General features: G+C 37.7%; 1 protein-coding gene across 2 annotated transcripts in view; it reads left to right on the plus strand.

Moving 5' to 3' along the window:
* The window catches only part of DNAH5 (dynein axonemal heavy chain 5), a 232,376-nt gene that overhangs the window by 88,208 nt on the left and 127,994 nt on the right, over positions 1-16,174 (plus strand). For both annotated transcript variants that reach the window (XM_059694776.1, XM_059694777.1), the window contains 9 exons: positions 1,456-1,601; positions 2,828-2,993; positions 3,645-3,887; positions 5,492-5,682; positions 5,774-5,861; positions 8,463-8,596; positions 12,747-12,948; positions 13,495-13,730; positions 15,690-15,908. In XM_059694776.1, coding sequence (XP_059550759.1) covers positions 1,456-1,601; positions 2,828-2,993; positions 3,645-3,887; positions 5,492-5,682; positions 5,774-5,861; positions 8,463-8,596; positions 12,747-12,948; positions 13,495-13,730; positions 15,690-15,908 — 1,625 coding nt within the window. The remainder of the gene's footprint in view (positions 1-1,455; positions 1,602-2,827; positions 2,994-3,644; positions 3,888-5,491; positions 5,683-5,773; positions 5,862-8,462; positions 8,597-12,746; positions 12,949-13,494; positions 13,731-15,689; positions 15,909-16,174) is intronic.

Below are 16,174 nucleotides of genomic sequence, written 5' to 3' on the forward strand. Positions count from 1 at the left end.
GTCACATTGTTTTCTGACTCTGACCCTCCTACCTCCCAATTATAAAGATCTTATGACTACCCACCTGTATAATCCAGGACAATCTCCACATCTCAAGATCCTTAACTTGATCACATCTGCAAAGTCCCCTTGGTAATATTTACAGAGGATTAGGATGTAGACATCCTGGGAGGGGAGGTGGGCACAGAAGGAGGTGGGTCCTTGAAGATGCTTTGAAGAGTCAGTCAGATTCTTCAAAGACACCAGCTTACCACAGGTGGCCCTGAGGAGGCTTTGAAGAATCAGAAGTAGTAAAGAATGTTATTGAGCCCACACATGCTTAAATAAAAGTGTTGACTTTCTTTTAGTAATGAGTAAGCTTACCAGGCAGAACTATTTGGTATCTTGAGTAGCCTTTTTAATAATTAGCTTAGAAATGATTGGAACTTTTAGGGCTTTATTCTTTAGGAAGTACAGGTTTTTATTTAAGGAAGTGTTTACATCTCTGATACATCATGAATATATAACGTGGATTTTTCTGTATTTAATTTTAACTTTGTTTCCTAGAAGAAAGTAGTATCGGGGAAAAAAAGAGGATTGACTCTATGAGAAATGTTGGAAAAAATGTATTTACCTCATAGATGGCAATCCATTAACCACCATTCCTACTTTGGAAGTAAAGTTGTTCATTTGGTTCAGATTTGGCCTTTCTGTCCATAGAACTTAGTGTTCAATATTACTTCACTACAACTTAAAATATACCTAATGGTAGTGACAGTAAAAGAAACACTGAAGGAATTTCACTTCAATAGATCTGTTGAATACCTCCTGTCGAATAGGCACTGGGCTAAGTGTTGAAGATGCAAGGTTGAAAAACATGCATTCCAGAAGATAAGACACAAGAGGAGACCATGTGGTACATGTAGGAACGGAAGGCTGCTCAGGGTCAATGTCGGTATGAGAGGAGGGGGCCGAACGAGTATGTGTAGCCTCCTCAGGGAGATGCATTTGAGCCGAATCTTCAAGTCTGAGTCAGAGTTAGGTAGGCCGAGAAAACTAGAAAAACTGGCCAAAGAAAGAATAGTGTGAGAAAACCAAGACTGAAACTGGTATGGAGTGACTTTAATCCTGGTTTTACTACTGCAGTTTAATCCAATGTTGATTTAAGAACAAAACACAAGCCCTAGCCGGTTTGGCTCAGTGGGTAGAGCGTGGGCCTGTGGACCGAAGGATCTGGGATTCGATTCTGGTCAAGGGCACATACCGCGCTTGCAGCTCCTCCCCAGCCCTGGGCCCTGGTCAGGGCTCTCACAGAAGGCAACCAATCAATGTGTTTCTCTCTGTCTTTCTCTCTCTCTTCCACTCTCTCAAAAAATCAATGGAAAAATATCTTCGGGTGAGGATTAAAAAAAAAAAAAAAGAACAAAACACAACAAAATGCTTAATCTCTCTTATTCACTTCTATTTTTTCCACAGAGGACCTGGAATTGCTGGTTGGCAGGGTCAACGATCTGATCGAGTTCCGCATTGATGCGGTTCTGGAGGACATGAGCAGCACGGCTCTTTGCCAGCTCCCCCAGGAGGAGCCGCTTCCCTGCGAAGAGTTTCTCCAAATGACAAAGGTTACTAGAATATTAATGTCTTTATTAAACATTGTTTTGTGATTCATTTTTCTATGGAGGGCATTTTTGGAAGCATAAATTGCATTTTTTTCTCTTCCTGTGATTGGTCAGGATTAGATATTATTTAAACATGGAGTCTTTGGACGATAATGAAGAGGAATGTATGTAGGGAGTCCCTTAGACATGAGGAACAAGTCATTTCCTTCAGATCAGTAGGAAGGAAATTGCATGGAACACATTTGTCATTTTTTTTTTCATATTTGTTGAAAAATAGAGCTGTTTAGCCGAAGAGCTCCTAGTAAGCTAGGATTAATTAGTAAAGCAATTGTTTTAAACAGTTCCTGGGCAGAATTTCTTCTTTGAACTTTTCTGTAAAGCAACGTTTCCCAAGCTGGTGTTCTGTGGCACACATTCTGGGTTCTGGGGCCGTTGCCGGGAAACCTGGGCAAGGTGGAGCCAGTGTCCAAATGGCTCAGTGAAGATTTTCCTCTCCTCTCCCTTTCAGATTCTTTACCTGTTAATGTATTAAAACAAGGCCTTCATTTGGATTATTCATGGATCTGAATAGCCTGCACTAACAAGCAAAGCCTAAATGCATTAGTGAAATTTTTAAAGCCTATTTGTGTAAGCAGGTCTTCCTTTTATTAGTATTATTGAACCGAAAGTATAGGCATTTCTACATTTTAGAAGAAGATCATAATTAAAATAATTAAATTAAAATTTTTTGAATTTATTGGGGTGACACTGTTTAATAGATTATATAGATTTCAAGTGTACAATTCTATAATATATCATCTGTATGTCATATTGTGTGTTCACCACCCAAAGTCAAGTCTCCTACCATCACCATTTACCCCCTCTTTACCCTCTTCTATCCCCCAACACTCTTTCCCTCTGTTAATCACTGTCTATGAGTTATTTTTTTTAATCGTTTCACCTTTTTTCACCCAGCTGTCAATCTGTTCTCTGTTTCTATGAGTCTGTTTCTATTTTGCTAGTTTATTTTGTTCATTAGATTCCACATATAAGTGAAATCATATGTTATTTGTCTTTGTCTGACTGGCTGGTTCCTTTGTCTTTAACATCTTCCCTTATGCCGTGTCTGGGCATGTGTGAGGGGTGTGGCCAAGCATCTTTGGAGGCTGAACCTATGGCATTACTACTAATACTGATGTGCTCTCAAAAGCTAGATAAGCAAATGTGACGCTGTGCTAACACTTTTATAGGATCTTTGTGTAAATGGTGCTCAGATACTACACTTTAAAAGCTCATTAGTGGAGGAAGCAGTCAATGAGCTAATAAATATGTTGCTAGATGTGGAAGTTCCATTCAAAGAAGAAAGTGAAAAAGTATCCAATGTGAATGGTGCTGATTCAAAAAACAAAAGTTCAGGTAAGAGATGGGATAGTGGAAGGGTCTTGTTTTTCTAGGACATTAATGATAATTAAAATTACATTTTCTGCATAGCAACTAATTTCACACTTCTATAAACACCCTCCCAAGTTTATAAGGATGTTCATAAATCTGAAATTATGCAATGACCCTGTGTCATTAATTACATTACTTTTTGTTAAATTCTATAAACATGTAATTTGCATTGGCTCTTGTTAGCTCTCTTTGCATTTAGCTATGAGTGTGGGCTTTTTTCTCCTTATCAGTAGAGTAGTAGGGATTATGGTTTGGGACTTTCCATTGGAGTACATCTGCACTAGAGCAAACCTTTTGTGGGAGAGATGAGAACACTGAAAGGCAGAGATGGGAAGCTCTAAGGTTTTCTGGATCTTGGTGGAAGAGAGAGCACCAGAACCCAGGCCCCTGGGGCCCAGTCTTGCTTTTCAGTCATTGCTCTTGCCTCTCCTCCTGTTTCCTCACACTGAGGAGGAGATGCCTCCATCAGTCCACCTGGTGACACATTTTCCCTTTTCTATCCTTTGATGGCCTCACTTTCTAAGAAGTGTGACATTTAAGTGTTATCAAATTTGCATGTAATTTATTGTTATTTCTTGCAACAGATGTTTTCTCCCCTCTGTCTTTATCATCTAGTAACAGCAAAAAGAGAAGGACATTCCGACACCTGGACATCTTCCCTTAATGCTGAATCAGGCTTCCTGCCTTTGACGACAATCACAAGAAAGAAGAAAGAGACTGAGGTCTTAGAGGAAGAAGCCTGCGAATTGCTCTCTCATTTCAATCACCAAAACATGGATGCTCTTCTGAAGGTTACAAGGAATACACTAGAGGCCATTCGCAAGCGAATTCATTCATCCAACACGATTAGCTTCCGGGGTAATAATCTCACAGAATTTTCTTACTGGCTGGCCAGGCATAGTGGCTGGTCGAGTGTGTGTGTGTGTGTGTGTGTGTGTGTGTGTGTGTGTGTGTGTGTGAAATCTAAATAATTAAAAAGCCCACATTTATTGAGTGTCTCCTTGTAAGTTTATACATCATGAACTTTGATTTCCCCAACAATTCTCTGAAGTAGATACTATCATTATCCTCAATTTAAAACAGAAAACCAGAGCACAGGGAGGTTAAGTAATTTGCTTAAGGTCATTTAGCTTTTGATAATAGCGTAATAGTTGGCATTACTTTTAATCTTTTTGTAACAAGGTGAAAATGTAAAATGAATTAGTGAAAGAAAAATACCTCGCGTACTTTTAAAAGGAGATATATGGAAAGATAATTTCATTGTTAAATTATTAGGTGATTAGCCAGTCTTATAAAGTGAGAGAGATCTTATTAATGCCATGCTCTTCAAAGCAGAAATTACTATTATTATTATTTTTACTAATTTTGTGTCAATTTACTACTTTCCAGCTGGTTTCCTCATTATCAATACAATCAGCTCTTCCTCAGCACAATTCAGAAACAGGTGTTGTGTTTCCCAGATGGGTTACAAAAATCCATCAAATCTACAGACATTCTTAAATTTTAAATTTAAAATAGTAAAAAAAGAGAAACAGTAATTAGTTCAAATGGGAAAATAATAGGATCATACAACCTTTTTATTTATTTTGAATATTGGCATTTAAGAGAAAGCATCTTTAATTAAAAGTGAATAACTGAAAAATGGAAACACTGAAATAATTGTTTGATTGGTGGCCTGGTTCATTATGTTTTATTTCACTTGCAATGGAGGATAGTCTTTTTTTGATACAGGCGTAGTATTAGAACTTATCAAATGTTGGTTGATATGCTGAAAATTAAAAAATTAAATCACATTTATTTCCCAACTTTATATATTTTGGGCATTTCCAACTATATAAGTATATAAAGTTACACACATACACAAACATATACATACACACAGTCGCCCATATTTATATACTTATACCTTTATCTAACTTTAAAAGCCTCTTGGATATAAATTGTGAGTTGTACTTTCTCCACTTTTTAATTGCTCTGAGTTTAAATTATATAAATTGTGGTAGGAAAGGCATATGTTTTATTTGAAAATCCAAACTGGTCATTTGTTCTGACTTTGGCTTGATTTGATAATTATTCTTGTTCTTAATCCCCTGCTTATTTTTTCTACATATAACTTATTAGTTGGCATCCTATTACTTGGGCAGAATCCTTTTCAGTATTTTAGATAAGAGTTTGGGTAATTAAGCCTGATTCCACACAGTGGGTATCTATGGAAAGTGTACCAACAAATTGTAATCAACAGAAAATGGCTTGGGTACTATTGAGCTGCTCTGTTCTATCTATGGAACAAAACTAGATCCTCCAGTAGTTTTCATTCATTCATTCATTCAACAAATATTTATCTGAGTATATACTTGTTACACGTATATTGTTCTAGGTGTTTTAATTTTTCTGGTTAATAATGAAAAAAATCCCATTTTTAGTTAAAAAGATTAAATTTGCCCTGTTTTCCATTTACTCAGATAGTAACAGTGCATCTCAGATGAAGCCGAATAGTCGGCCCATTTTCCGAGCAGGCATCACTCTGGCCATTCCCAACATTGCCATGGTCCCTGCCCTGGAAGATATACAGCAAACGCTGAACAAAGCTGTGGAGTGTATCGTCAACGTCACCAAGGGGGTTAGACAATGGAGCAGTGAGCCGTGGTCCAAGGTGGGTGTGGGATGAAGAAATTATTCTTATGGAATAAAATAAAATCTTTTACAGATGAGACTGAACTGACAAATGTCCTTTTATGTTTTAGAGAAAGATGCATGAAAGAAAAATGGTGGCTCTGCAGAATAAGGAAGACAGTGATTCTGATGTTGAAATGGGAGAAAACGAACCTCAAGGTAAATGTTCTTTTGGTTCTTTTCAACTAGTCATTGTAAGCAGTATTTATTGAGCTAAAATGCATGTTCTCTCCATGCAATTCTTAAATCAGAATAGATTGGAATATGATTCTTAAATCAGAATAGGTTGGAATATTAATCTATGATCCCATTTTAAGTGTATAAAATATAAAGATCCATGTGTTTTAATATCACCATTACAAATAGTTTACTTCTCGTGGGTAGCCACAGTTTTGGGTTCATCATTGATTTCTGGTCCAATGTGATGATGAGAACTGGGGTTTAATTTCTCTGTTTAAAGAGATACTTGTCACCATCACAATGAGTATTTCCTGATACTAAAGAGACATTTTCAACCCATTATGTGTCTTGTTTTGCCAACATCCTATGATGTGTGAACATGTTGTACAACCCATGGTTTTCATTTGAATTTTGTAAAATTAGGGAGCATATGACCTGCAGGTTCCTCATTATATTAAATGTTGTCTTTAGTTCTGCAAACTCCTTTTAAAGCAGCCCTGCAAACAACAGACCCCATGTAATTTTCAATTAGCGATCATGTCCTGAGACAATAAATCAACTAACCATGGGGAAGAAACTGAAGTTAAGTTTTTCTTTAGAACAGTCTGTTACTGAGGAGGGTAAAGACAGCTCAAGACAACTTTACTCACAACTTATAATATTACTTATTTATTTTAGCTAAAAGACATATGTTGTTATTGTCTTAATGTCACTTTTATATTATGCAGAAACATTGCTTTACTTCCTAGAATAGTTGAAAATTCAGAATTTTCTAAACTCAAAATATGTTCAGTTATCAGTTATATCTTAAATTCAGAAGAAAAAATGTTCAATAAAAATTGTATATATATTTTTGTCATGACAAAAGAAATAAGCCACATCTTTTAAAAATAATAGCTTTGAGATATAGTTTACATAACAAAATTTATCCTTTAAAGCATACAATTCAGTGGTTTTTAGTGTGTTTATAATTATCACCACTATCTAATTTTAGAATATATTCATCACCCTCAAAAGAAACCCTGTCCCCATTAGCAGTCACTCCCCATTCCTCTTCCCCACAGCCTATGGCACCACTCCTGTACTTTCTGTCTTTGTGGATTTGCCATTCTACAGCATGCATCAGTTCTTTATTCCTTTTTACTGATAAAAAAGGATTCCCTCATATGGGTATGTCACATTGTATTCATTCACTCACGAGTTGATGGGTATTTGGGTTGTTTCCATTTTTTAGCTATTATGAATAATCCAGCTATGAACATTCACATACAAATTTTTTGTGCGGACATTTGTTTTCATTTCTCTTGGGTATATCCCTCTAAGTGGAATTGCTGAGTTATATGCCCACTGGTTGGGCTTTCTCGTGTATAATTTCTGTTGGCTGCTTTTGTTCCTGTGTGCAAGCATCACTCTGCTGTTTCTTTGCACGTCTCACAATTTAATTTTTTGTTGAAAAGTTGATATTTTAAAGAATATAAAATGGCAACTCTGAGAATCTGGTTATCTTCCCCCCAGGGTCTGGTGTTGCTACTGTTTGTTTCTTTATTGACTTTCCTGGACTAATTCTATAAAATTTGTCTTGCCTGTGGTGTGTACTGTAGTAATCTCTGCTTCATTAGCTTAGTGTTCAACTAATGCTTGCACAGAGATTTCCTTTATTGCTTTGAACCAGTAAGTCTTCCACCCTCTACCTGGGGACGCTGTGTGTGTGTGTGTGTGTGTGTGTGTGTGTGTGTGAGCACTATGTGTAGAGCACCCTGGAAGCTCAATAAGTTATTACACTGCCTTAGTCTTTATTTACTGATTATGCAAGCCTCAAGTTCAGCCAGAGCTAAAATATTGGGGCATCTTTAGGTCTCTCCTGGGCATGTGCCTAGCTCTGTACATATATGTGGCCTTGAGGAATATGTCAGGGCATTATAATACCCCCACCCCCCACCCTACCCCTGATAGACATCTCATTTCCAGATCTTTAAAATTTTTTTGGCCAACTTCCTGTTTGCCCCAACTAATAGCATTGCCTCAGGCATCTATAAAGTTAAACAATTGTTGCTGATTAGTTTTGCCTTGGAGATAGGGATATTTTCCCCCCACACTCAGTGAGTTTTGAATTAGGTGAAGTAAAGATAAACTCTTTAAATGGGGCTTTTCGAGGTAGCAAGGTAGTGTCCAGACTGGTCAAATAGTGATAATTTATGGGGCTTCTTGAGGAGTTCCAAACCCAGCCTGGCCTCCTCTGCTGACTGCTAGGCTATGGTTGGCACAGTCACAGTGTTCGTACGGCTGTTGTTGTTTGAGGCTCCTGCCCAGCCAGTGAAGGGACAGTGGGCATAGGACAAGTGCAAACACCACAAAACTCACTGTTGTTACAGGATTTAGCATTTTTCTTGACTAAACAAATGTTTCTTGGATTGTTGCAAGCTTTGGATAATTTCCAGATTTCTGGGAAATTAAGGTTGACAGTTTTTTCCCAATGTTTTCAAAGGTCCTTACTTTACCATTATAGAAATGACCTTCTCATTTTAAAATATGTTTGTTATGCTGTTGATATAAACATTTTTTCTCTTTTTCTGCTTTTAGATACCTTTGAGATAGCATCTGTGAACTTACCCATTCCTGTGCAACCCAGGAACTACTATAAGAGTGTTTCTGACAACAAAGATATTGTAAAATTAGTCTCTGTGCTTGGCACTATCATCAACTCCACCAAGAAGGTAGGTCACAGGATTTGTAGCCAGGGCCCCTTGCTTCATAACATGTGCCTGTGTGAAGCTGAACACCACAAGCTTGTCCTACGTGTAGCCAGGGTCCCACCAACTGTGAATTCAGTGAGCTGCTTATGGTACTTTGTATGTACACAGCAAATGTTTATTTAAAGATTTTTCATTCTAGATTGCAACGTGAAAGAGAACTAATATTCCTATGTTTTATATTGTGTTCTCTTTAGTGCCTTTACCTACTTATTTATTTATTTAGTTCAAATAAATATAACTTAAAATTTTTTTGATATGTTCCAAACCACAAGTCAGACTGGTGTTACAGTTGACCTTCATAGAGTCGGTGATACCAGTACATTGAAATAGAATAAAATTTATAGTCAATTTTTCATATTTGTGCACTGAGGCAAATCTTAAGAAATATCAGATGAAAATTTATGTATATTGCCACGTGGAAATCAGATAATACTGAAAAATAAAGAAAACATTAGTGTTATCAATGCAAACTTACACTAGTTATGGGGATAAATTTGAATTAATTACTATTGCCAACCTATTCTTAACTTTCCATTTTTTGTTTGGGCAAATCTGTTCTTGTAGTAAAAAGATTCAAAGTCCTGAAGTCAATTTCTACTTAAAAATATATTTACATTGTCATTAAGATCTGTTGATTCTTTAAAAATGTTTTTTGTGTCGAGGAAATAGTTGCCACTCAGTAAATAGTTTTTCTTATTCCTTAAAAAAAAAAAAAGAATCCTCACCTGAGAATATGTTCATTGATTTTAGAGAGGGAAGTGTCAACGTGAGAGAGAAACATCAATTAGTTGCCTCCTGTATGCACCCTGACTGATCGAACCCGCAACCTTGGTATGTGCCCCTACTGAGAATCGAACCCACTACCTTTTGGTGTACGGGACAATGCTCCCATCAACTGAACCACCCAGCCAGGGCTCTATCACTTAGTTTTTATGGAATGAATTTCATTTGTTTTGAAAGCATTTTGAAAAGTTACCATTGCTGTAAAAATACGAGGGGATATTAAGTTTAATTTTAATTTATTCCTGAAGGAACTGGAAGTTTTTGCATTTATGCATTTCCAATTTTCCTTTCTTAATATATTGAAGGTCCTGTATTTAATTTTGCCCTAGAGACAGTGTTCACATAATTCAGTTTAACAAATATTCATCTAGTGCTTATTTTATCAAGCTTTATACTAAATGGTAAAACTAAATATAGTATTCTATGATTATAATGAACATTCACATATACTTCCCAATGTCTCCTAATCATGGAAAATACAATAAGACAAATCAGTAATAAAGTCCATTAATTTCTCTGAACATAAGTAGCCTCTTTTATGAAAATCTAAGGGTAAGACACAGCAATTGAAATTAACATACTGCCGGCAACAAATATACTTATCTTTTTGTCACTTTTATTACATTTGCTTTTTTATTATGTAAAGGAAATGTACAGATATTAGTCTTCCTTAAAGGGTTGGCACTTAGAATAATTTGAAGGACTTTTTCCAATTTGTTAGGATGGCCAAATTGTTTCTGGAGGAATATATGTGTGCTTTTCATAGGGCTAGACACGGCTACCCAGCCACAGCCATAGACCCTTCTGAATGGTTCTCCCTCAACCACAGAAAATCCTAGGACCCAGGTCCTTTTCTCTTGCCATCACTGATTATATCAGAGTCTAAACCTGACCTACATTCAGCATTTCCATAGGCGGGTCATCAACTTATAACATTGCCAGGCAGGCTTAAAAAGATGAGCTAGCTAAATCAAACAATCAAAACAACCTTGGTAAAAAATAAGGAAAACAGCTCTACATAGGTTGTTCATGTAGTTTTTCCCTTAACTTCTAGGTTACCTCTGCTCTGACAAGTTCCAATCTAATAAAGAGTGACATAAAATAAATAAAAGTCTAACACATTTAGTTAGAGTGTATCTTAATATTATAAATTCTTGAAGTTTCAAGAGCTCAGGATTCTGGAATGTCTACCTATATCCAGGGATCTTTGATAATCTGTAATTCATTCTCCCAACCATCACACACTTGTGAATGTTTACCTGCTGTTGCAATGCATTCCGGGCATTTCATGTCAACACCTCAGCCCTTGCTTGGGGAGCAGTTTTGTTTGTGACAAGCAGTGACAGGCTTAGCTTTCTGGATTTTAATGGGTGAGAAGTCTTAACACTTCTACCTGAATCTCTGAGGGACATTTTAGCTACATGTTGGGAATTGAAGTGAAACTACGCCTTGGTTTGGTACAGGTTGGTGCAATTTACTTAATATAATTGGACCATTTAGAATGCTGTTCATAATATTCTATTTTTTCAAATAATTGCATTTTTAATTTTATCTCAATTTATAAAAAATTCTTATGCAGATATAACTCTGAAATTATAATGTAAACCAATAGAAAAACTTGATTCCCAAATGTATAACCACCATAAATGAGGAGACAAATTTTTAAGTCTTTGTAGATGATATGATTATCTACCAAGTAAATCCAAGAAGCTAATCTGAAAAAAATAAGTCCTAATAAGAGTTAAATTGGTAGTCAGTTGAAAGATAACTATAGGCATTTCTGCTATAATGCAATAAATGTGTTCCTAAAAATTTCATTTTGCAAATTTGCACATTTAATAAAATAGGGATTATGAGTAAAGCAGGATTGAGGCACACACACAAAACTTAGGAAATTTCATAATCAGAATAGCAACAAAAAATTATAGCAACAATAAAAAACATAGTAAAATATTAACCCATTCAATAACACTCTAAAAAAGTATGGAACTTTACTATCAAAAGGTGAAAGATACTTGTTAGAAGGTGGTATAAGAAACCATTAAAGCTACTGAGTTATGGAAATAAGGATAAAATATTTAAAGTTCCGGTCGAACTGTGCAAAGAACATTCTCAAAACAAAGTGGTGACCAAATTGGCCCAAAAGGAAGAAGAGGGAGGGGGATGTGGCACAAGGATTGTACCCTGCTGTGGCTTGCTGCTTTAGCTGGTACAGAACAAAGTGGTAGGAAAAAGATTACTCTAAACTTTAAGGAATTTTAAAAAAATTGGCAGATTTAGAAACACATGCTATGTTCCTGGATGGGAAGATTTAATATCATACAAATGTCAGTCCTTATCAAATGAGTTTATACATTTTATGTGATTTGATTCAGTGGGGTTTGATGCTGGATATGTTATTTGCCTCTCCAGATCTATGCTCCACTCTCTGACTTCAAGGAACAAGTCAATAGGTTTCCATTGAAGTGAGGGAGAGAGAGTGATCTTGGAGTGTTTTTTCCCATAGTACTCTGTTGTAGGTAAGCTGCCAGGCAGCGCAGAGGAATAATCAGTCAAGCACTCAGAGGATTCAGAAGAGGAGCCTTCAATGCAGAATTGCAGATGCACTAGTGCAGTGACTCAGGGGAATCAGCCTCCAAAGCCTGAGTGATGAATATGGAGGAAGCCTTCCTTTTATCCCTTTTAGTTTCTTTGTTCTCCAAATATGGATCAGGCTTCCGGACTTTTCCCGGGCTTTGCAGCCCCCATGGGTTGGGATGGGGGAAGTGAGATTACACCCAAAGGTCTGGCTGGCTGGTGCCAGTGCTGACAACCCCCTCTGGGAGTTGTATATGGTTCATGACTTATGGCCTCTGTAAAATGGGAGTATTATGGGAAACAGGTTCTGCAAGGCATGACAGGCATTACAGATAAGAATGGAGCTAATTATCTGCTAGCAAGAATATGTGTCAGAATACAGGTTACTGGCACAGATTCAGATTGCTAGCCCCCCAGAACTTATATTCCCTTTCACTCTCTATGACATGATCTTGAGCTGTGGTTTTTTTTTTATCTGAGGTCTAGCTGCTATCAAGAGGGCCTTGTCCGTAAGACTCTCCTACTTTTTTTGGCTATGGATGGTCCCATTTCCACAGTTACTAGTTTTGGGTTACTGTTTACACTATTGTATATAGTCCCAGTTCTGTGGCCTTTACAACTAATCACCCAGTTCACTAATTAAACATTTTAATGAATCTATGGGAACCATCAACAGTTGGCATTATTCACCGTTCATGATGCCATTTCTGACTCTTCTTTCTCAACACACATAATCTTATTTGTATCCTAGGAAATTATTGCATCCATGGATTGCTTCAAATGCTACAATCACATTTGGCAAAAGGAGAAAGAAGAAACCCTCATGACATTTATTATGAAAAACCCCTTGCTTCCTGAATTTGAATCCCAGATTCTCTATTTCCAAAACCTAGAGCAGAAGATTAATGCTGAACCTGAATATATCTGTGTGGGCACCATTGCTCTGTACACAGGTTGGTTCATTTTCTTTCAGACAGCCATAAAATTCAATAGTATTGCTCTGTCTCTTTATGGAGATTAGTACTCCAGAGAGTTTTAGCTTATCTTAAAGACTGACTTTCCTTTTATAGGCCTTAAGCTTTAAGACCAATTTGTAGACTTGTTTTTAATTCCCTTTTGCATAATTATTTATTCTGGACTGTTTTGAATACTTTGCTGCTAAACCTTGAAAATAAATGCTACTTCAGAGAAAGGGGATCTGTGATATTTGCAATTAAAGTTTATCCTTTCTTTAATAAACAACAGTAGCAAACATCAGGCTTACTTACCTTCAACGGTTTTGATATGTACTGTGTTTCCTTTTTAGCATTTTGAAATGTGTTTTCAATTGCTAGAAAACAAGCTTTATAAAATAAATGAATATATAATGATTAAGAAAAATAAATTTTTTTCCAGTTTGATTTTTTTCATGTTAGAGGGTTATCACATGCAGTTGCATGGGGTCTTATTATACTGGTTCAAAGTTTTCAAGCTGAACTGTGGACACTTGGGTTTTATAGCGGACTTGAAGTTCACCTTGACTGCTGAGACGAAAGCCTGGATGGTTGTCATCGGCCGTCACTGTAACAAAAAATACAGGAGTGAGATGGAAAACGTTTTTGCACTTGTTGAAGAGTTCAGTAAGAAACTGAATCGTCCAATTAAAGACCTAGATGATATTCGGATTGCTATGGTGGCACTGAAGGAAATCAGGGAGCAGCAGATTGTCATTGACTTCCAAATAGGACCCATCGAGGTAATTGATAATCATTTGTTCATTATAGAATTATCTCCATAGGTTGGGTGAGATTAGCTGAAATACTGACCAGGTCTGGACTGGAGTTACTGGGTGCTAAACTCAAGAACAGCAACTTCAGTAAAGATGATGTCTAATCCCTATAGGGTGCCTTCTGTGGATACGTATGAGACCCTTAGGGGCAGAGCCTGAGATGAGGATTTCTATACAAGTGATTTATTGATGAATATTCACTGGAGAAGGGGAGTGAGGGAAGCAGGAAAGGATGAGGTCAGGTTGGGGGGAACTAAGTGAAGATAGGGTCTTAGCTGTAGACTGACTTCAGCCTGATCCCACGGGGAGCCATAGAGCATGGATTGTACCACACAGTTTTTTTCTACATTGAGACAAGGGGACTGCCCGCTGTACCCCTACATCTGTTGACCATCAACCATAATCTCCCCATGAGAAGGCTCCTATTCAGCTGAGGACAATTTCCTAGAAAGAGGGCAGGATGATCCTACAGTGAACACTCTCAGCTGTTGGGGATGCAAATACCTGCTGGTAAACAGGACCTGGATGGGGTACTAACAGTGTCCTTTCATGTGTTAACTCATTTAATCCTTCCTGCAACCCCCTCTTTACCCACAAGGAAACTGAGGGTCAAAAAAATTACACAATTTGATTAGTGTTGCACATTACTTTTGTTTTTATTATCATACTATCTTTTCTTGATGAAAATGTCTTCTCAGCAATCTGCCACTATATTTGTTCTTTTAAATGAGACTAGTATAATTGGAGCATTAAAACAATTCCAGACATAAAAACATTGTCTGTTCCTCACACAGTAACTTGAATGCCTGCACTTACACTCTGATGCTCAGGATCATATCTAGTCTCACATTATCTGGACCCCTCTTTGAATTTTTAGAAATGTCAAATTACCGTGAATGTGATACAGGTGACAGCACATTTGCACTTCTGCTGTGTTGGGAAGTCACGTGATCTGCTCTGCTCTTCTTGGGAATGGGAACATCAAGGCAAAGAGTCCCTGCTTTGTGTAGGACCAGGGGCGCCCCTGGGGTGTGAAGAGGAGGCCCGGTAACAGACAACCTTGTTTTCTCCACCTGAGAGTTAAGGCAAAACTATAGTCAAGTAGTCAAGATCAAAGTACAATCGTTATTATGGCTAGAACTTATTTGGAAGACATGATCTAGAGTACAACTCTCATATTCCCATTACACCCGCCACCCCCACTCTATACACACACAAGGGCTTATGAATACTAAATCCCAGAATTGAACTCGCTCATCCATCAGAGGCAGCGTTGGGCAGCTGTAGGCCTCTGCAACCTGCTCCATTTTATTGGTTGGGGTGCCGATCAGAGGTATGCCAAAAAGGAGAAAGAGGGAAGGGGGAGAGAGGCATGGGGCTATGCTTGCCCAAAGCAACAGTCTTTTTGCAAATCAATGGTGATATATCCTTCCTACCTCTACGGGGAGGAGTCATAGTAGGAAGGGGCCAGGGGTATTCAAGAAATTTTTTTTCTCATGAAAATCTACCTTTGCTTCATTTTAATCTTCTGGCAAAGAGAGTCATCCAGGATTTTACATCCTGAGGGCAATGACCTGGCTCAGGCTCTGATTCAAGAACACCCTGTGCATCTCACTAGCAAGTGAAATACAGCACAGGTACCTGAATGATTTTAGTTTTCAAATTGCTTTAAAATGATATATTTTTCAATATTCACAGAAATCCCTGTAAAGCAGCCAGGGAATTTTCCCATTTTGCAAATCAGGAAATGAAATTAAGGGGCTCAGTTGCTCACTTAAGCTTTTACTGTTTGCAAGTAGAGTAACCAGAACTCTATGGGCGGGTCCCGATCATGCTGATCTTTTCTGTTCTAAATGCTTAATGAGTGACTGTGTGGAGACTTATGCACCTGATTGATAGGAATTAAATTTTTCTTCTTTTGTGTAGGAATCCTATGCCCTACTTAACAAATATGGGCTTCTGATAGCAAAGGAGGAGATGGACAAAGTTGATACTCTGCATTATGCCTGGGAGAAGCTTCTGGCACGTGCCAGTGAAGTTCAGAATGAACTAGCCTCGCTGCAGCCTGGTTTCAGGAAAGAGCTTATTAGTACTGTGGAGGTCTTCTTCCAAGATTGTCAGCAGTTCTATTTGGACTATGATTTGGTATGACACTGGCCTTCTCTTTGTGTATTTTTGGGGAAGAGTGAATAGAGAATGCAGGGGTGTGTGTGTGTGTGTGTGAGAGAGAGAGAGAGAGAGAGAGTGTGTGTGTGTGTGTGTGTGTGTGTGTGTGTGACACATGCTGTTGAGTCGGCTCTGACTCCTAATGACCCTATGAATGAGTGATGTCTGCAATGTTCTGTCTTCAACAGCCCTGCTCAGCTCCTGTAGACGCACGCCTGTGGCTTCTTTCATGTTGTCAATCACCT

The sequence above is a fragment of the Myotis daubentonii genome, chromosome 4 (assembly GCF_963259705.1).
Source record: "Myotis daubentonii chromosome 4, mMyoDau2.1, whole genome shotgun sequence".
Classification (NCBI taxonomy): domain Eukaryota; kingdom Metazoa; phylum Chordata; class Mammalia; order Chiroptera; family Vespertilionidae; genus Myotis; species Myotis daubentonii.